Source organism: Atractosteus spatula, chromosome 22 (assembly GCF_055471065.1).
Source record: "Atractosteus spatula isolate fAtrSpa1 chromosome 22, fAtrSpa1.hap1, whole genome shotgun sequence".
Taxonomy (NCBI): Eukaryota; Metazoa; Chordata; class Actinopteri; order Semionotiformes; family Lepisosteidae; genus Atractosteus; species Atractosteus spatula.
In genome coordinates this window covers 760,588-781,521 of record NC_142727.1, presented here as the reverse complement: position 1 = coordinate 781,521, position 20,934 = coordinate 760,588, and the positions used below count along the sequence as shown (strand labels likewise).

Below are 20,934 nucleotides of genomic sequence, written 5' to 3'. Positions count from 1 at the left end.
GGCGTTTCCTGCTGCTGCTCGTGTTTCTCACTGCACACGCGACACGGCCAAGACCCCCCACCCCCCCAGCCTCCCCTGGGCGACAGTGCCCGCGGCGCCCCCTGCTGGCGCGCAGGCCGGCATCACTCGGTGGAGGAGTGCACTCTCAGGAGCTGCTGGGGGGCCGTGGGGGCGGCGCGTGACGGAGAGCGAGCGGGAGAAGGGGGCGCGAGGGGGGGGCGCTGGGGAGAGAGGGGCGGGGTCAGCTGCACATCTACCCCCGTAACTACCCCTCTGTACCCCCACCCACCTGCATCTGCCCCCTCCCTATCCTCACCCTTCTGTACCCCCACCCACCTGCATCTGCCCCCTCCCTATCCTCACCCCTCTGTACCCCCACCCACCTGCATCTGCCCCCTCCCTATCCTCACCCCTCTGTACCCCCACCCACCTCATCTGCCCCCTCCCTATCCTCACCCCTCTGTACCCCCACCCACCTGCATCTGCCCCCTCCCTATCCTCACCCCTCTGTACCCCCACCCACCTCATCTGCCCCCTCCCTGTCCTCACCCCTCTGTAACTACCCTTCTGTACCCCCCCTCACTGTATCTGCCCCCCTCACTGTCTCAGTACCTTTGTTGATCAGGGTCGATTTCAGCTTGTTGTTGGTCTGTTGCTGCATCTCCTTCTCAAACTTCCTCACCTCCTCCATACTCATCCCTGAGCACAGAGAGACAACAAAACCTGCTCTGTAGATACAGTACAGTGTAGATCAGGCTCTGTAGATACAGTACAGTGTAGATCAGGCTCTGTAGATACAGTACAGTGTGGATCTGCTCTGTAGATACAGTACAGTGTAGATCAGGCTCTGTAGATACAGTACAGTGTGGATCTGCTCTGTAGATACAGTACAGTGTAGATCAGGCTCTGTAGATACAGTACAGTGTAGATCAGGCTCTGTATTTTATAATAAGATGACATCAGTCCCAGTAATATCAGGGCAGTTATGACCCTCACCATGCCATTCATCAATCCACGCCACAGCCTGGCGATGACCAGTCAGCAGGATGTCTCTGATGTTCTGGAGAGAAAGGAACATTAACACAGCCTGATGAAGTACTGAGGCAGCCCACGCCACAGCCTGGCGATGACCAGTCAGCAGGATGTCTCTGATGTTCTGGAGAGAAAGGAACATTAACACAGCCTGATGAAGTACTGAGGCAGCCGGGGGGGTTAACAGCCCCAGAACACTCACAGCCTCTCTCCTTCACCACACTCTCTGGACCCTGTACCCCACACCCCCCAGTCCCTGTCCCCCCAAACCACGTACCTTGTGGATGAAGCTCTCCGTGCGGCCCTGCAGGCCGTACACCTCGAACCTGGCCTCCACTCTCTTGTAGGAGCACATGATGGGGCTGGTGTCATTCCGCCAGCCGGCCACCAGGGGGCCCCGTCCCGTCTTCACCGACACAAACTTCTGCAGGTCCTGAGACAGGAAAGACAGTTCATACCCTTCAGCACAGAGACACTGGCTGACTGGACACTACAGGACAGTGACCCTGACTGACTGACTGGACACTACAGCACAGAGACCCTGACTGACTGACTGGACACTACAGCACAGTGACCCTGACTGACTGACTGGACACTACAGCACAGAGACACTGACTGACTGACTGGACACTACAGCACAGTGACCCTGACTGACTGACTGGACACTACAGCACAGAGACACTGACTGACTGGACACTACAGCACAGAGACACTGACTGACTGACTGGACACTACAGCACAGCGACCCTGACTGACTGATGGACACTACAGCACAGAGACACTGACTGACTGACTGGACACTACAGCACAGCGACCCTGACTGACTGACTGACTGGACACTACAGCACAGTGACACTGACTGACTGGACACTACAGAGCATTAAGAATGAGATGGGATGACACAGTGACAGAGAGAGCTGGAGAGAGAGACAGATGGAGAGACAGAGGGGTTGATACAGTCATGTTATACCTCACTCTCTTTGTAATACTTCTCTGGAATGTCTTCAGTTGCAATGTCCAGGAAACACACGTCCTCACAGGGAGTGGGGTTATCACCAAAGACCTGGAACACAAAGTCTGTTAAAGACCAGCAGTCATACCGGCCAGTCACTGACTGACTGGACACTACAGCACAGAGACCCTGACTGACTGACTGGACACTACAGCACAGAGACACTGACTGACTGACTGGACACTACAGCACAGTGACCCTGACTGACTGACTGGACACTACAGCACAGAGACACTGACTGACTGACTGGACACTACAGCACAGCGACACTGACTGACTGACTGGACACTACAGCACAGCGACACTGACTGACTGACTGGACACTACAGCACAGAGACACTGACTGACTGACTGGACACTACAGCACAGTGACCCTGACTGACTGACTGGACACTACAGCACAGAGACACTGACTGACTGACTGGACACTACAGCACAGAGACACTGACTGACTGACTGGACACTACAGCACAGTGACCCTGACTGACTGACTGGACACTACAGCACAGAGACCCTGACTGACTGACTGGACACTACAGCACAGAGACCCTGACTGACTGACTGGACACTACAGCACAGAGACACTGACTGACTGGACACTACAGCACAGTGACCCTGACTGACTGACTGGACACTACAGCACAGAGACACTGACTGACTGACTGGACACTGACTGGACACTGACCAGCTACACAGACTCAGCGTTACTCACATTGTTGCTGCTTCCATTGTTGTCCTCGAACCTGGTCTCGATGCGGATGTGGAACCTGGGCAGGAAGGAGCACTGCGGGCAGACAGAGGGGCTGTCAGGCGATGCCCGACGCTGGCGCCGGACAGGGCGAGGCGGGGGCGGCCTGTGTACTCACGGTGTACTCTGGGCGCCAGTGTCCCGGGAGAGGAAGAGAGAGAGGTCAGTTCAGCCTGCTCCTGCGCGTGACAGCGAACACGAGGACGGGCTCTCGGAGGGGGACAGACCTGTCAGCGTGTAGGGGTAGTAGTTCCAGGCTTTCTCAGTGACGTAGAAGGTTCGGGGAACAAACGTCTTCATCCAGCTGGGAAGCTTGCTGTCCTCACAGAGGGACAGAGGAAAGGAGAGACTGAGAGAGGCAGGAACCCAGAGACAGACACTCGGGGACAGGAAGATACAGAGACACAGAGATACAGGGACGCAGAGACACTCAGGGACACGGAGACACTCAGGGACACAGGGACACTCAGGGACACAGGGACACTCAGGGACACAGGGACACAGAGACTCTATGCCAGCCCTGGCCCCTGCGGAGGTGCTGCTGACCTGCTCAGGTAGATGCGTTTCTCTGTGTACTGCCCCAGCCCGTGGGCAGCATCAGAGTGGGGCTCGTTCTGGACGACCTCCACTCCCTCCCCTCCTCCGCTCTGCTCACTGCTGTGTTTACTGATCATATACAGCTGCCCCACCCTGTACTGGACAGAGCAGAAACCACACTGACCAACTGGACACTACAGCACAGTGACCCTGACTGACTGACTGGACACTACAGCACAGTGACACTGACTGACTGGACACTACAGCACAGTGACCCTGACTGACTGACTGGACACTACAGCACAGCGACACTGACTGACTGACTGGACACTACAGCACAGCGACACTGACTGACTGACTGGACACTACAGCACAGTGACTCTGACTGACTGACTGGACACTACAGCACAGTGACACTGACTGACTGGACACTACAGCACAGCGACACTGACTGACTGACTGGACACTACAGCACAGTGACCCTGACTGACTGGACACTACAGCACAGAGACCCTGACTGACTGACTGGACACTACAGCACAGCGACACTGACTGACTGACTGGACAGTATGCAATGCTCCAGTTACAGCCTATGTAATGAAGTATTCACTTTCATGTCTCAATCTACTGCTTCTCTGGTCTGTCAGTGTAAATGAATACTGGAGACTGGTGTGACCATGTCTCGGTAGGAATTTGAATACATTTGAACCTGCAGAAAACAGATTTCCTCCTCCAGTATGGCCGCCGGCTAACTTCACATCCACTTCCGCGCATGTGCAATGCAGCCGTCCCATTCCCAATAAAGCGACGTTAGGGTTGGGGCAGGCGATGCCGGACATGTTTGTTAAGGGCGCCAGTTCGCTAACGCATTCCAATAGGAGCGAAGCCAGCTAGCTGCCATCTTAATTGATGGAAAGTCGGAGTCCGTCTGAGCTGTTCATTTGATAAAAAAAAATATTTTTCCATCATCGTCTCGAGACCGCTGTGGAGAAAATGCGCACATTCAGGTCGTGCACCGCTGACGGATGGTCTTTTCAGTTGTTATCCGTTTAGAAGCCACGAAAAGCCGGTACAGTATTCTTATTCTAATGATGATTATTATACTCTAATCTGGTGGGTGGCAGAGCACCGATGACGCGGGGAGCTGCCGTGGGTTCAGTTCTGGTGATGCGGGAGAGTCGCAGTTCTGTTCCGTCTGTCTCTGTGTCCCACATCTGTCTCTCCCCCTGTCTGTCTGTCTCTGTGTCCCACATCTGTCTCTCCCCCCGTCTGTCTGTCTCTGTGTCCCACATCTGTCTCTCCCCCCGTCTGTCTGTCTCTGTGTCCCACATCTGTCTCTCTCCCCGTCTGTCTGTCTCTGTGTCCCACATCTGTCTCTCCCCCTGTCTGTCTGTCTCTGTGTCCCACATCTGTCTCTCCCCCTGTCTGTCTGTCTCTGTGTCCCACATCTGTCTCTCCCCCTGTCTGTCTGTCTCAGTGTCCCACAGCAGTCTCTCCCTGTCTGTCTGTCTCTGTGTCCCACAGCAGTCTCTCCCCCTGTCTGTCTGTCTCTGTGTCCCACAGCAGTCTCTCCCCGTCTGTCTGTCTCTGTGTCCCACATCAGTCTCTCCCCGTCTGTCTGTCTCTGTGTCCCACATCAGTCTCTCCCCCCGTCTGTCTGTCTCTGTGTCCCACATCTGTCTCTCCCCCCGTCTGTCTGTCTCTGTGTCCCACATCTGTCTCTCCCCCTGTCTGTCTGTCTCTGTGTCCCACATCAGTCTCTCCCCCTGTCTGTCTGTCTCTGTGTCCCACAGCAGTCTCTCCCCCTGTCTGTCTCTGTGTCCCACATCAGTCTCTCCCCCCATCTGTCTGTCTCTGTGTCCCACATCAGTCTCTCCCCCTGTCTGTCTGTCTCTGTGTCCCACAGCAGTCTCTCCCCCTGTCTGTCTCTGTGTCCCACATCAGTCTCTCCCCCTGTCTGTCTGTCTCTGTGTCCCACATCAGTCTCTCCCCCTGTCTGTCTGTCTCTGTGTCCCACAGCAGTCTCTCCCCCTGTCTGTCTCTGTGTCCCACATCTGTCTCTCCCCCTGTCTGTCTGTCTCTGTGTCTCTCCCCACAGAGACACAGACTCTCTGTGTCTGTCCCTGTCTGTCTGGCTGCGTGTGGCTGAAAGAGGGGTGCGCTGGGGGCTGTGCACTCTCGGGTGGGATGTGTGTGAGCACGCGGGGTGTGCGTCTCTCTCGCGCGAGCATGGCCGCAGGCCCGGCAGAACCAGCTCGACTCGTTCGGGGGTAAACAGCGCCGCGGCGCTGGAGCAGCAGATCGGAGCAGATAAGAGCTGGCAGCAGGGGGGGGGGTGTGCAGCACAGGGAACAGCTCGGTGACACTGACTGACTGACTGCAGCCCCCCGGAGCCCAGCAGGCCGAGCCTGGCCAGCACCCGCAGGGAGACTCCTGGACAGCTCAGCCTGCTGCAGGGAGAGGCGTCAGTGGGGCCAGCAGGGGGCGCTCACCCTGCGGGCTGTGTGGCTCCTGATGCCCCAGTACAGTGACGGGGACACTAGACTGGAAACAGGCGCCGTCCTTCAGATGAGACGTCAAACCGAGGTCCTGACTCTCTGTGGTCATTACCAATCCCGGGGCGTCTCTCGAGAGGAGTAGGGGTGTTACCCCGGTGTCCTGACCAAAGTTCCCCCTCGCCTTTACCCATCATGGCCTCCTAATAACCCCCCTCTCTGAACTGGCTCCATCCCTCTGCTCTCCTCCTCCGAAGGACAGTCCCTCTCTCACTGTCCTACCTCCACAGTCCTGTCCTGGACAGTCTCTCTCTCTCTCACTGTCCTACCTCCACAGTCCTGTCCTGGACAGTCTCTCTCTCTCTCACTGTCCTACCTCCACAGTCCTGTCCTGGACAGTCTCTCTCTCACTGTCCTACCTCCACAGTCCTGTCCTGGACAGTCTCTCTCTCACTGTCCTACCTCCACAGTCCTGTCCTGGACAGTCTCTCTCTCTCTCACTGTCCTACCTCCACAGTCCTGTCCTGGACAGTCTCTCTCTCTCTCACTGTCCTACCTCCACAGTCCTGTCCTGGACAGTCTCTCTCTCACTGTCCTACCTCCACAGTCCTGTCCTGGACAGTCTCTCTCTCACTGTCCTACCTCCACAGTCCTGTCCTGGACAGTCTCTCTCTCTCTCACTGTCCTACCTCCACAGTCCTGTCCTGGACAGTCTCTCTCTCTCTCACTGTCCTACCTCCACAGTCCTGTCCTGGACAGTCTCTCTCTCACTGTCCTACCTCCACAGTCCTGTCCTGGAGAGTCTCTCTCTCACTGTCCTACCTCCACAGTCCTGTCCTGGACAGTCTCTCTCTCTCTCACTGTCCTACCTCCACAGTCCTGTCCTGGACAGTCTCTCTCTCTCTCACTGTCCAACCTCCACAGTCCTGTCCTGGACAGTCTCTCTCTCTCTCACTGTCCAACCTCCACAGTCCTGTCCTGGACAGTCTCTCTCTCACTGTCCTACCTCCACAGTCCTGTCCTGGACAGTCTCTCTCTCTCTCACTGTCCTACCTCCACAGTCCTGTCCTGGACAGTCTCTCTCTCTCTCACTGTCCTACCTCCACAGTCCTGTCCTGGACAGTCTCTCTCTCTCTCTCACTGTCCTACCTCCACAGTCCTGTCCTGGACAGTCTCTCTCTCTCTCACTGTCCTACCTCCACAGTCCTGTCCTGGACAGTCTCTCTCTCTCTCACTGTCCTACCTCCACAGTCCTGTCCTGGACAGTCTCTCTCTCTCTCTCACTGTCCTACCTCCACAGTCCTGTCCTGGACAGTCCCTCTCTCTCACTGTCCTACCTCCACAGTCCTGTCCTGGACAGTCCCTCTCTCACTGTCCTACCTCCACAGTCCTGTCCTGGACAGTCTCTCTCTCTCTCTCTCTCACTGTCCTATGTCCACAGTCCTGTCCTGGACAGTCTCTCTCTCTCTCTCTCACTGTCCTACCTCCACAGTCCTGTCCTGGACAGTCCCTCTCTCACTGTCCTACCTCCACAGTCCTGTCCTGGACAGTCTCTCTCTCTCACTGTCCTACCTCCACAGTCCTGTCCTGGACAGTCTCTCTCTCTCTCACTGTCCTACCTCCACAGTCCTGTCCTGGACAGTCTCTCTCTCTCTCACTGTCCTACCTCCACAGTCCTGTCCTGGACAGTCTCTCTCTCTCTCACTGTCCTACCTCCACAGTCCTGTCCTGGACAGTCTCTCTCTCTCTCTCACTGTCCTACCTCCACAGTCCTCTCCTGGACAGTCTCTCTCTCTCTCTCACTGTCCTACCTCCACAGTCCTGTCCTGGACAGTCTCTCTCTCACTGTCCTACCTCCACAGTCCTGTCCTGGACAGTCCCTCTCTCACTGTCCTACGTCCACAGTCCTGTCCTGGACTGTCCCTCTCTCACTGTCCTACCTCCACAGTCCTGTCCTGGACAGTCCCTCTCTCACTGTCCTATGTCCACAGTCCTGTCCTGGACAGTCCCTCTCTCACTGTCCTACCTCCACAGTCCTGTCCTGGACAGTCCCTCTCTCACTGTCCTACCTCCACAGTCCTGTCCTGGACAGTCTCTCTCTCTCTCACTGTCCTACCTCCACAGTCCTGTCCTGGACAGTCTCTCTCTCACTGTCCTACCTCCACAGTCCTGTCCTGGACAGTCTCTCTCTCACTGTCCTACCTCCACAGTCCTGTCCTGGACAGTCTCTCTCTCTCTCACTGTCCTACCTCCACAGTCCTGTCCTGGACAGTGTCTCTCTCTCTCACTGTCCTACCTCCACAGTCCTGTCCTGGACAGTCTCTCTCTCACTGTCCTACCTCCACAGTCCTGTCCTGGACAGTCTCTCTCTCACTGTCCTACCTCCACAGTCCTGTCCTGGACAGTCTCTCTCTCACTGTCCTACCTCCACAGTCCTGTCCTGGACAGTCTCTCTCTCTATCACTGTCCTACCTCCACAGTCCTGTCCTGGACAGTCTCTTTCTCTATCACTGTCCTACCTCCACAGTCCTGTCCTGGACAGTCCCTCTCTCACTGTCCTATGTCCACAGTCCTGTCCTGGACAGTCCCTCTCTCACTGTCCTACCTCCTCCACAGTTAAAGGCATGCAGATCCTGTATTCCTTCATCAGCATCGTGGCTCCTGGAGTTTCCACAGCAAATGGAAGGCGCTGTCTGTGTCTCTTTATCGGTGTGGCGTCTGTCCTGACTGTGTCTCTGACACTCTGGAGTCTCTTCACTTTCTTGTTTCACTCTCTGCTGCTTCTTCTCCTGTCTCTGTTTATCAGAAATCAGGTTTGTTACAGACACATTCCTGTACACAAGCCCTGCCCACACTACCTGAGCTCCTCTCTCTCTCTCCTCAGAGCCCTGCCCACACTACCTGAGCTCCTCTCTCTCTCTCCTCAGAGCCCTGCCCACACTACCTGAGCTCCTCTCTCTCTTCCTCTCTGGGCAGACAGGTCTGTCTGTTTCCAGTTTCTGTGTCTAGACTATGGAAGCTGAGCCTGTCCTCTCTGGACAGCCAGGTCTGTCCAGTTCCTACCTCCACTGTCACTACAGAGCCCCAGTGTCTCTATGTCACTAGATTCCCAATATCACTACAGATCCCCAGTGTCTCAGTGTCACTAGAGATCCCCAGTGTCTCTGGGTCAATATATCTCCAGTCTCACTTCAGATCCCCAGTGTCTCGGTGTCACTAGATCCCCGGTGTCTCAGTGTCACTTCAGATCCCCAGTGTCTCAGTGTCACTACAGATCCCCAGTGTCTCAGTGTCACTAGATCCCCAGTGTCTCAGTGTCACTACAGATCCCCAGTGTCTCGGTGTCACTAGATCCCCAGTGTCTCGGTGTCACTAGATCCCCAGTGTCTCAGTGTCACTACAGATCCCCAGTGTCTCAGTGTCACTAGATCCCCAGTGTCTCAGTGTCACTACAGATCCCCAGTGTCTCAGTGTCACTAGATCCCCAGTGTCTCGGTGTCACTAGATCCCCAGTGTCTCAGTGTCACTACAGATCCCCAGTGTCTTAGTGTCACTAGATCCCCAGTGTCTCAGTGTCACTAGATCCCCAGTGCCTCAGTGTCACTAGATCCCCAGTGTCTCAGTGTCACTACAGATCCCCAGTGTCTTAGTGTCACTAGATCCCCAGTGTCTCAGTGTCACTAGATCCCCAGTGTCTCAGTGTCACTAGATCCCTAGTCTATTCGATATCTGGGGTTACACCGGTGTCCTCTCCTCACGTGTGTCAAGGACAGAGGGAAAGAGAGAGGGGGCAGAGGAAGTGTCTTGAGCTGTCAGGTATTTGACTATGAAAATGACATGCAAATACAATTCAAACAGAGCTCAGCCGTGCTGTCGGAAATGATCATCTCTGGAAAGTAACATCAGCGATGATGATGCTTGCCTGAGTGACAGTGATCATCGGAAATACAGATATTTCCTAACTTCCTGTTTGCTCTTTTTGTTTCCTGTCTTGTGTGTTTGATTTAACTCATATTCACCACTAGATGTCAGTATTGTCACATTTCACACTGCAACCATCATCATCATCATCACCGTCAACATAACGAAGAGCATCTCAATGAGACTGGACTGGGAGCTGGACTAGTTCTTCACTGGGATTATAATCAGACTCACTGACACTGACAGAGCAGTCTGAGACTCTCCAGGCTGGACTGGACTGACTGGACTGGGATCTGGACTAGTTCTTCACTGGGATGATAATCAGACTCACTGACACTGACAGAGCAGTCTGATACTCTCCAGGCTGGACTGGACTGACTGGACTGGGAGCTGGACTAGTTCTTCACTGGGATTATAATCAGACTGACTGACACTGACAGAGCAGTCTGATACTCTCCAGGCTGGACTGGACTGGCTGCACTGGGAGCTGGACTAGTTCTTCACTGGGATGATAATCAGACTCACTGACGCTGACAGCAGTCTGAGGCTCTCCAGGCTGGACTGGACTGACTGCACTGGGAGCTGGACTAGTTCTTCACTGGGATTATAATCACACTCACTGACGCTGACAGCAGTCTGAGACTCCCCAGCTGGTGAAGCTAGGGACAGCTCTCAAACACGCTGGAGGGACAGTCTGCCGAAAGGCCCGAAGCTGGATTTGCACACAGTCTTGGGGTGACTGTAAGAACCCCTTCTGTCTTGGGGTGCCCCTGGGTGAGGGCCAGGGGTACTGGAGGGGCTGGTGTTGTTTTTCGTGTGGCGAAAGTGGAGAGCGAGGGGGCAGCCGTCTGTGGGATCTCTCCCCCACCCCCCGTTAGTGTCATTAACAGGTGCGTGCTGTAAATAGCACAGGGTGAGGCCACACACACACTGAGAGACTCCCAGCCACACACAACGCTGTGAGACCAGAGACACACACGCTGTGAGAGACACACACACACACACACACACACTGTGAGACCAGAGACACACACACTGTGAAAGACACACGCACACACACTGTGAGACCAGAGACACACACACTGTGAGACCAGAGACACGCGCACACACGCTGTGAGACCAGAGACACACACGCTGTGAGAGACACACGCACACACGCTGTGAGACCAGAGACACACGCACACACACTCGGCAGGCGCAGGCAGTAGCAGCAGCTGGGGGTCAGCAGTCGTCTCTCAGTCCGAGAGCCCGAGACTCTGCACAGGTCAGCCAGGAGCGCTCACCCTGCACGAGGCGAGCATGACTTGGCGGTGCGCGGGGTGTTGACGCTGCGATTGCGTGTGCTGTGGTGGCCAGTCTGGACTGGGATTGCTCCTCGCTGGGTTGTGCGGTAGCCGTGGATGTTGTTATTAGTCGGAGCGGCCGTCTCGTGACTGTTGCTGCTGTGAACCGTGTAAGGGGGACGCGAGGCGTGGGGGTGGGCGCTGTTCGTGCCGGTACTGCCTGTATTCCAGGTCTCCCTGTACCGTCTCAGCCTTAAAGTCACCCGGAGGCGGCGGCGATGGCCGGTGTGCAGGAGAGCCTTCACACAGGCGCAGCGGCAGAGCTCAGTAACTGCAACAGTCCCAGTCCGTCCTGGTGCCCCGTCAGTCAGTCTGTCTGTCTGCCTGCCGGCTCGCTGCTCTGCGGACCTCGCTGTCTGTCTGCGTTGTGCTCTGTATTGGATTACCACAGGCTGCAAACAGCTGGAAGTCTCACTTCAGAGACTCCTCGATTCGTCTTCACCCATTTCCTGAAGGATCTCGCAAAGCCTGGGCTTTGGCAGCAGGGAGGAGCAGCTTGTTCAAGACTCCCGCTACTCTCGGTGTAAAGCAGTGGTGATGTCACAGTGTGTCAAGTCTGAGGTTAAGACGTTCTGCATGACCCCTCTCTCTCTCTCAGTGCAGTGTTAGTGTGTACTGATATGCTCCCTCTGTCCTTGTCTTGGTCAGATCTAAGGATGCCGTGGCTCAGAGGACCGAAGAGCTCCGCGTGAGACAGAGGGACAGACCGTGGGGGACAGACAGACCCGGGCTGCTGGACACACGAACTGGACTGGACGCAAGGTCTGCGTCTGTCTGCTTCATCCCAGGTCTCTCCAGGGTGGGTGGACAGGCAGACAGAGACAGAGCTGTCTGGGGGGGACCAGGACAGGACAGGAGGGACGGAGAGACAGTGACCGACTGACCAGCTTCCTCTCTGTCTGTCCGCTGTCTTTCAGGCGTGAAAGGCCGCTCCCTCCGCCGTCCTCCTCCTCCCCTGCTCCTGCCCCCCTCCCTGCGGGCGCGCCGGGCCTAGTTCCACCTCCTCGCCCCCCCGTGCTCTCGGTTTGGCGAACCTCGCCGAAGTCGCCATGTGGTCCAACTTCTTCATGCAGGAGGAGGAGGGGCGGGGCGCCGGGCCTGGGGGCGGGGCCGGGGGCGGGGCCCGGGGCGGGGCGAAGCGCCGGGCGGGCGGGGCCTCGGCCTTGAGCGACAGCCAGGAGGGCAAGATCAAGCTGGCCTTCTTCGTGGCCATCGTGGGCGTGACCCTGACGGTCCTGGGCGTTGGCACCGAGTTCTGGGTGGAGCTCAGCCCCCCCAAGAGCTTCTACGGGAACCAGACGTGCCTGGCCGCGCACTACGGGCTGTGGAAGAAGTGCCTGCGCACGCTGTGGGTGTCGGACGTGGACCCCGAGAGGGAGAGCTGTGGGCCGGCCGAGCTGCCCGGAGGTGAGGGGAGTGGGGGATCCACACTGTGACCACAGTCCACTGACCAGAGACCAGCCAGTGACAGTCCACTCAGTCAGGGTCACTGTGCTGTAGTGTCCAGTCAGTCAGTCAGCGTCACTGTGCTGTAGTGTCCAGTCAGTCAGTCAGCGTCACTGTGCTGTAGTGTCCAGTCAGTCAGTGTCTCTGTGCTGTAGTGTCCAGTCAGTCAGGGTCACTGTGCTGTAGTGTCCAGTCAGTCAGTCAGGGTCACTGTGCTGTAGTGTCCAGTCAGTCAGTCAGTGTCTCTGTGCTGTAGTGTCCAGTCAGTCAGTCAGGGTCACTGTGCTGTAGTGTCCAGTCAGTCAGTCAGGGTCACTGTGCTGTAGTGTCCAGTCAGTCAGTCAGTGTCTCTGTGCTGTAGTGTCCAGTCAGTCAGGGTCACTGTGTCTTTATTAAAGGCTAACTGCAAGGCCATTTTTATATCTCAGGGTTAGAAAGAATCACAGAGTGCATTTCCAATCACAAGAGAAGTAAAATGTGCACAGTGAGGTGTAAGACCTCTCATTGCCATCACAGACAGCCCAGCGCCAGGCTCCGAGACTCAGAACGAGGCAACAGCACTGCCGGCGAGGTGAAGCAGCTCTATTCCACTGTGAACACGCAGGCGTGTGAATCAGCTCTCAGCCCAGCAGGAACACGGCTCTCCTCTTCCACACGCTTTTACCCACAGACACCACTTACTTGTCAGCGCTGCTGCAGGTCACACCGTGGGAAAGACCTGCTGCACAACCTGGACTATTCACTCTGCATCACAGCACACCAGGCGGCACGGGGACTAGTGAGCAGGAAGGGCCGCATCACGTCACAGTTCTCACAAGCTCTCGACCACATGGCCTCTTACAGCACTCTCACAAAGTTCACCGCTTTGTGCTCAATTCCGAATTTGTCACATTTTGCGATACCGTCACAATAAATTTTGTTGCTGGGATTTAACAACCTTTAACCCACCTCCTCTCTGCCCCCCTTCCAGAATCAAACTGCACTTACTTCAAATTCTTCACCTCAGGGGAGAACGCGGTCATCTTCAAGAAGACAACGACGAAGAGTAAGGGCCGCGTCCTCGTGTGTACATGTCCAGACACCTCCTGCTGCAGACACACCAAACACACACCTGTCAGCAGTTATACAAAGACCTGGCCTGTGTCTGAGTATTGGCACGGTTCCTCACAAACGGCAGCACACACTCAGGGCGCTACATCAGTACACGTGCTACAGAATGGGGACCCATAGTGCCCCAAGACAGAGTGCACAAGTGTTTGAATAGGCCAGCTGTACAAACCCTGGTCCAGTCCCACAGTCCCACAGTCCAGACCCTCAGTCCAGTCCCACAGTCCCACAGTCCAGTCCCACAGTCCCACAGTCCAGACCCTCAGTCCCACAGACCCTCAGTCCAGTCCCACAGTCCCATAGTCCAGACCCTCAGTCCCACAGTCCCACAGTCCAGAGTCACAGTCCCACAGTCCAGACCCTCAGTCCCACAGACCCTCAGTCCAGTCCCACAGTCCCATAGTCCAGACCCTCAGTCCCACAGTCCAGACCCTCAGTCCAGTCCCACAGTCCCACAGTCCAGAGTCACAGTCCCACAGTCCAGACCCACAGTCCCACAGTCCAGACCCTCAGTCCAGACCCTCAGTCCCACAGTCCAGACCCTCAGTCCAGACCCTCAGTCCCACAGTCCAGACTGGCCCCAGTTTCGTCCCTGTGTTGAGAAAGAATACCTAACTGACTACAATATTTGGTTATATTTACACATTCAGTCTCTCTGTATTTGAAGTTCTCCTTCTCTCAAAATTCCTTCCATCTCCTTTCCTTTCCTTTCAACAGTTCAGGGGCACTTCAGTCCTGTCCTGACTTATTAACCCCACCTCTCTCTCTCTCTCCTCCCTCTCTCAGGTCTCAATATCTCCGCCTCAATTCTGTCTCTGCTGAGCATCACCATGATGGTCATGGGCTCTATCTGCATCACGATGGCGCTCAGTAAAGGGGTGGAGTTTCTGCTGAAACCAGCGTCCTTCTGCTTCATTGTGTCAGGTGTGTGTGCATGCTTGTGCAAGTGCATGGACATTCTCATGCGTGAGTGTGCAAGCGTGTGAGCATGTCAGGTATGCATGTGTGCAAGCCTGTGAGTGTGCAACTGTGTGAGTGTGTCAGGTGTGTGTGCAAGCCTGTGAGCGTGTCAGGTGTGTGTGCAAGCGTGCATGCGTGTGTGTGTGTCAGGTGTGTGCAAGCATGTGAGCGTGGAACTGTGTCAGATGTGTGTGCAAGCATGTGAGCGTGCAACCGTGTCAGATGTGTGTGCAAGCATGTGAGCATGCAACCGTGTCAGATGTGTGTGCAAGCATGTGAGCGTGCAACTGTGTCAGATGTGTGTGCAAGCATGTGAGCGTGCAACTGTGTCAGATGTGTGTGCAAGCATGTGAGCGTGCAACTGTGTCAGATGTGTGTGCAAGCCTGTGAGCGTGGAACCGTGTGAGCATGTCAGGTGTGTGTGTGCAAGCATGTGAGCGTGCAACCGTGTCAGATGTGTGTGCAAGCCTGTGAGCGTGGGACCGTGTGAGTGTGTCAGGTGTGTGTGTGCAAGCCTGTGAGTGTGGAACTGTGTGAGCGTGTCAGGTGTGTGTGTGCAAGCCTGTGAGTGTGGAACTGTGTGAGCGTGTCAGGTGTGTGTGTGCAAGCCTGTGAGTGTGGAACTGTGTGAGCGTGTCAGGTGTGTGTGCAAGCCTGTGAGTGTGGAACTGTGTGAGCTTGTCAGGTGTGTGTGTGTGTGTGTGTGTGTGTGTGTGTGTGTGTGTGTGTGTGTGTGTGTGCAAGCCTGTGAGCGTGCAACCGTGGGAGCGTGTCAGGTGTGTGTGTGTGTGCATGCCTGTGAGCGTGCAACCGTGGGAGCGTGTCAGGTGTGTGTGTGTGCAAGCGTGCATGCCTGTGTGTGTGTCAGGTGTGTGCAAGCATGTGAGCATGTCAGGTGTGTGTGCAAGCCTGTGAGTGTGGAACTGTGTAAGCGTGTCAGGTGTGAGGGTGGAACCGTGTGAACGTGTTAGGTGTGTGTGCAAGCATGTGAGCGTGGAACTGTGTAAGTGTGTCAGGTGTGAGCATGTCAGGTGTGTGTGTGCAAGCGTGTGAGCGTGGAACCGTGTGAGCGTGTCAGGTGTGTGTGTGCAAGCCTGTGAGTGTGGAACTGTGTGAGCGTGTCAGGTGTGTGTGTGTGTGCGTGCAAGCCTGTGAGCGTGCAACCGTGGGAGCGTGTCAGGTGTGTGTGTGCAAGCATGTGAGAAGGCCTGACAGACATCCTCTTCCCACCTCCTCTGTTGAGCAAGAATGGGACACTCCTGCTAACCTGGGGTTTGGGGTGACCCTTGTTGGGGTGTCATTAATGTGGTCAGGCTGTGGCCACTGAGAGCGGACAAGATCAGAACTGTTGGGATGTTCTGTGTTTTTGCACGAGCTGGATTAAATTTTCGCATGTGATTTTTTCTGCTTATGCTCAGTGTCTCTGTGCTGTAGTGTCCAGTCAGTCAGGGTCACTGTGCTGTAGTGTCCAGTCAGTCAGTCAGGGTCTCTGTGCTGTAGTGTCCAGTCAGTCAGTCAGGGTCTCTGTGCTGTAGTGTGCAGTCAGTCAGTCAGGGTCACTGTGCTGTAGTGTCCAGTCAGTCAGTCAGGGTCACTGTGCTGTAGTGTCCAGTCAGTCAGTCAGTCAGTGTCTCTGTGCTGTAGTGTCCAGTCAGTCAGTCAGTGTCTCTGTGCTGTAGTGTCCAGTCAGTCAGTCAGGGTCACTGTGCTGTAGTGTCCAGTCAGTCAGTCAGGGTCACTGTGCTGTAGTGTCCAGTCAGTCAGTCAGTGTCACTGTGCTGTAGTGTCCAGTCAGTCAGTGTCACTGTGCTGTAGTGTCCAGTCAGTCAGTCAGGGTCACTGTGCTGTAGTGTCCAGTCAGTCAGTCACTGTCTCTGTGCTGTAGTGTCCAGTCAGTCAGTCAGGGTCACTGTGCTGTAGTGTCCAGTCAGTCAGTCACTGTCTCTGTGCTGTAGTGTCCAGTCAGTCAGTCAGGGTCACTGTGCTGTAGTGTCCAGTCAGTCACTCAGGGTCACTGTGCTGTAGTGTCCAGCCAGTCAGTCAGGGTCACTGTGCTGTAGTGTCCAGTCAGTCAGTGTCACTGTGCTGTAGTGTCCAGTCAGTCAGTCAGTGTCTCTGTGCTGTAGTATCCAGTCAGTCAGTCAGTCAGTCAGTGTCACTGTGCTGTAGTGTCCAGTCAGTCAGTCAGTGTCTCTGTGCTGTAGTGTCCAGTCAGTCAGTCAGCGTCACTGTGCTGTAGTGTCCAGTCAGTCAGTCAGCGTCTCTGTGCTGTAGTGTCCAGTCAGTCAGTCAGCGTCACTGTGCTGTAGTGTCCAGTCAGTCAGTCAGCGTCTCTGTGCTGTAGTGTCCAGTCAGTCACTCAGGGTCACTGTGCTGTAGTGTCCAGTCAGCCAGTCAGTGTCTCTGTGCTGTAGTGTCCATTCAGTCAGTCAGGGTCACTGTGCTGTAGTGTCCAGTCAGTCAGTCAGGGTCACTGTGCTGTAGTGTCCAGTCAGTCAGTCAGTCAGTGTCACTGTGCTGTAGTGTCCAGTCAGTCAGTCAGGGTCACTGTGCTGTAGTGTCCAGTCAGCCAGTCAGTGTCTCTGTGCTGTAGTGTCCATTCAGTCAGTCAGGGTCACTGTGCTGTAGTGTCCAGTCAGTCAGTCAGGGTCACTGTGCTGTAGTGTCCAGTCAGTCAGGGTCACTGTGCTGTAGTGTCCAGCGCTCCTCTCCTGCTCTCACCCTTGGTTCTCTCTGTCCCCCAGGGCTGCTGGTGCTGGTGTCGGTCATCGTGTTCCACCAGTCTGTCCTCTCCCTGCTGACCAGCGACCACTCCGTCCCGCTTCATCACGAGCTGTCCTGGTCCGTAGCCTGTGTGGGTGCTGCGGGGGCCATTCTGATCCTGGGCGGAGTGTGTTTCCTGCTGCTGTCGCTGCCCACCAGCCCCTGGGAGCGCTGCCTGAGCAAGCGGAGCACCACCTAGTGGCCCGGAGGTCCTCCTGCAGCCAGCCACACGAACAAGCACATGAAGAAAGACAAGCGCACGCGTATATATATGTATATAACACACACACACACACACACACACACACACACACGCATCCGGGCTTTGCTGAACACAGACGCTCACAGACACGGCGAGAGACCTGATACGACGTAACTGGCGCGTTCATCCGCGATCAGGAAGCTACTGACTCTTGGCGAAACCTCCAAAACAACCCCCAGCGGTAAAGGCTCAGGGTGGAGACTGCAGCAGGGGGCGCTCGCTCGCACGCACGCACGCACGCACGCACGCACGCACGGTTTACAGCTGTGTTTGGGGCAGGGGTCATACAGACTCCCTGCAGAAGGCGTCTCAGCCGAAAGCCAGTCGAACTGTGTCCATCGCTCATCTCTGTGCTGGGAGAGTGGAGCAGACTGGCGCGGTCTCTGGGGCTCTGGGGCTCGGTGCTCGGGAGCCCCAGAAACAGCCACAGGGATACTGCCCTGTCCTGCGGCTGGTCCACATTCTCTAACCCCTGGCCTTGCCCTGCTCCCCCTGGACCTCCGCACTGACCGCCCACTCCTGCTGACCCGCTGACCTCGGACCCCAGCTCCAGGCCCACTCCTGCTGACCCGCTGACCGGTCCGGCTCGGACCCCAGCTCCAGGCCCACTCCTGCTGACCCGCTGACCGGTCCGGCTCGGACCCCAGCTCCAGGCCCACTCCAGCTGACCCGCTGACCGGTCCGGCTCGGACCCCAGCTCCAGGCCCACTCCAGCTGACCCGCTGACTGGTCCGGCTCGGACCCCAGCTCCAGGCCCACTCCTGCTGACCCGCTGACCGGTCCGGCTCGGACCCCAGCTCCAGACCCACTCCTGCTGACCCGCTGACCGGTCCGGCTCGGACCCCAGCTCCAGGCCCACTCCTGCTGACCCGCTGACCAGTCCAGCTCAGACTCCAGCTCTGGACTCTGTACACTGCCTGCCTAACCACCGGTCACTTCGTAAAGACTGGACTCTGTACACTGCCTGCCTGACCACTGGTCACTTCATAATGACCAGTCACTATACACTGCCTGACTGACCGTAAAGACCGGTCATTTTTAAAGTGTGGACTGGACACTGCAGTGGACTGTGCAGTGTGATTAATTGTGTGGACTGGACACTGCAGTGGACTGTGCAGTGTGATTAATTGTGTGGACTGGACACTGCAGTGAATGGTACAATGTGATTAATTAAGTGTGGACTGTGCAGTGTGAACGTTACTGTAAAGGACCTCCTGCCTCTGTACCTCAATGTATTTCTAGATACTCTGGCCAATGTATTAGGACAGGACACAAAAGTGTTTATATATAGACTGACACTGACTGGACACTGTACTGTACTGCACACTGACCCTCAGATTGAACACCACACTGTACTGCACACTGACACTAAAACTGGACATTGTGCTGTACTACACACTGGATACTGTACTGTACTGCACACTGACTCTCAAACTGGACACTGTACGTTACTGCACACTGACCCTCAGACTGGACACTGTACTGCAGGCTGACCCTCAGACTGGACACAGACTGGACACTGTACTGCAGACTGACTCTCAGCCTGGATAGACTGTTGCTCCCTCACAGGGACTAAGACTGTTGTGCTCTGGTCTAATTAAAGACAAGTGTTGTTTTCATTGTCATGTTATGTTGGTATTTTAGCTTGTTGATGTACATTACCCAGGGTTTATTAAAGACAAGTTTCTATAATCTGCTCGGCCCTTCCCTGTGATCTCCTCTCTCCCTGTGTCTCCTGTCCTGTTGTTGTGTGTTTATTACTGAGGGGTACTCTGTGATCTCCTCTCTCCCTGTGTCTCCTGTCCTGTTGTTGTGTGTTTATTACTGAGGGGTACTCTGTGATCTCCTCTCTCCCTGTGTCTCCTGTCCTGTTGTTGTGTGTTTATGACTGAGGGGTCTCTGTGATCTCCTCTCTCCCTGTGTCTCCTGTCCTGCTGCTGGCTGCGCTGTTGGAGTCGAGTGTGTTCACTCTCTCTCCTGCGCAGTGGAGGGGAAGATCGGTGTTGTGCACACACGGGGACGAGCAGTGCGCCTGTCCTTTGTGTATGAGAAATAAAAACCCTTTTTCTTTTTCCGGGCTCTGTGTTGTTCAGCCTCGACAGCGGACGAGCGCGAATCCCTGCTGTCCGCTGGGGGTACCTGAACCGCATCGCGGCAGGGCGGGGCGCAGGCGCTCGCGAGTTCCGGGACAGGCTGGGCCCGTGTGTCCCTGTGAGGGCTGGACACGGACCGGGTCAGTAAGCCGGGTCTGGGTCGCGCTCGCCACGTGTTGGGGTGTCCCTGCCCCAGCGCAGGACTGGAGAGCACAGGCAGCGCTCCTGCCCGTGGTGTGTATGTGTGTGTGTGTGTGTGTGTGTGTGTGTGTGTGTGTGTGTGTATTGAAGGTGCAGGCAGGCTGCAGTTCGGTGCCCTCGGCCTCCCCTCTCTCTATAATTAGCACATAGCTCTCATAGCTGGGACTGCAGAACCTGATCAGTCACTTAATCCCCAAACTCCCACCCCACCCCCTGACCCTGTCTCACTCTCCCTCTCGGACCACCCTCCTCCCTCCCTCAGATTCAAACTCCGACAGCTTTATTGGCCTGAGCAGTCCCTCACAGTGCAGGCGGTGTAGCCGATCCGCAGAGAGCCCTGAACCCCCTCCCTCCCAGCAGGGACCTGAGCACCAGGCACACGGCCGCCTGTGGCACAAATACAGATTTCATGGCTGTGCGTCGGCGAGTCTGCTCGTACCTGTCAACCAGGGAGTCCCTCAGACCCCTGAGTGCGCAGCGACACACTTCCTGAAAGACCTCAGGACACTGGTATCCCACACAGCCAGCTCCCCGAGGAGGAAGGAGCATGCTGGGACACAGACAAGAGACCCGGTTCCTCCAGCCTGTCAGTGTGGGACAGTCCATTCAGACTGAAGAGACTCAGCTCCTCCAGCCTGTCAGTGTGGGACAGTCCATTCAGACTGAAGAGACTCAGCTCCTCCAGCCTGTCAGTGTGGGACAGTCCATTCAGACTGAAGAGACTCAGCTCCTCCAGCCTGTCAGTGTGGGACACTCCCTCCAGAGTGAAGAGACTCAGTTCCCCCAGCCTGTCAGTGCGGGACACTCCCTCCAGACTGAAGAGACTCAGTTCCCCCAGCCTGTCTATCTCCTATAAAACTGCGACAGAACTGAACACAATCCTGTAGATTTAAAGGCTTTAAAGGTAAAAACAGAGTAACGGGTTGAGCCTCATGACCCCGGGAAAGGTCACCCTCTCCACCCCAGCTCTGCAGGTATGTGAAAGAAATGAGATGTTTACCTCGGGGAGGGCGT

The 20,934-nt window shown here is 55.8% G+C and overlaps 2 protein-coding genes across 9 annotated transcripts; one reads left to right on the top strand and one right to left on the bottom strand.

Moving 5' to 3' along the window:
* Window position 1: 1 nt before the first annotated feature.
* pitpnc1b (phosphatidylinositol transfer protein cytoplasmic 1b) lies at window positions 2-8,608 on the bottom strand. 2 transcript variants are annotated; one of them, XM_088939689.1, is made up of 10 exons: window positions 8,430-8,608; window positions 3,339-3,487; window positions 3,020-3,108; window positions 2,911-2,918; window positions 2,757-2,828; window positions 2,003-2,095; window positions 1,310-1,465; window positions 997-1,060; window positions 613-699; window positions 2-221 (listed from the first exon to the last, which is right to left on the bottom strand). In XM_088939689.1, the coding sequence occupies exons 1-10, from the start codon at window positions 8,475-8,477 to the stop codon at window positions 28-30; spliced, it is 960 nt and encodes a 319-aa protein (XP_088795815.1). In that variant the 5' UTR covers window positions 8,478-8,608; the 3' UTR covers window positions 2-27. The 2 variants fall into 2 exon arrangements, with proteins under 2 accessions (XP_088795815.1, XP_088795814.1); XM_088939688.1 differs by lacking the exon at window positions 8,430-8,608 and adding an exon at window positions 4,039-4,166 and having other exon boundaries at window positions 3,339-3,482.
* Window positions 4,234-19,698, top strand: cacng6b (calcium voltage-gated channel auxiliary subunit gamma 6b). Of its 7 annotated transcripts, none has more exons than XM_088939693.1 (6): window positions 4,234-4,398; window positions 11,737-11,887; window positions 12,006-12,495; window positions 13,505-13,579; window positions 14,428-14,565; window positions 17,346-19,698. In XM_088939693.1, the coding sequence occupies exons 3-6, from the start codon at window positions 12,138-12,140 to the stop codon at window positions 17,561-17,563; spliced, it is 789 nt and encodes a 262-aa protein (XP_088795819.1). In that variant the 5' UTR covers window positions 4,234-4,398; window positions 11,737-11,887; window positions 12,006-12,137; the 3' UTR covers window positions 17,564-19,698. The 7 variants fall into 7 exon arrangements, with proteins under 7 accessions (XP_088795819.1, XP_088795825.1, XP_088795824.1 ...); XM_088939699.1 differs by lacking the exon at window positions 4,234-4,398 and adding an exon at window positions 10,704-11,009 and having other exon boundaries at window positions 11,737-11,850; XM_088939698.1 differs by lacking the exon at window positions 4,234-4,398 and adding an exon at window positions 10,704-11,009 and having other exon boundaries at window positions 11,737-11,876.
* The last annotated feature ends 1,236 nt before the right edge of the window (window positions 19,699-20,934 follow it).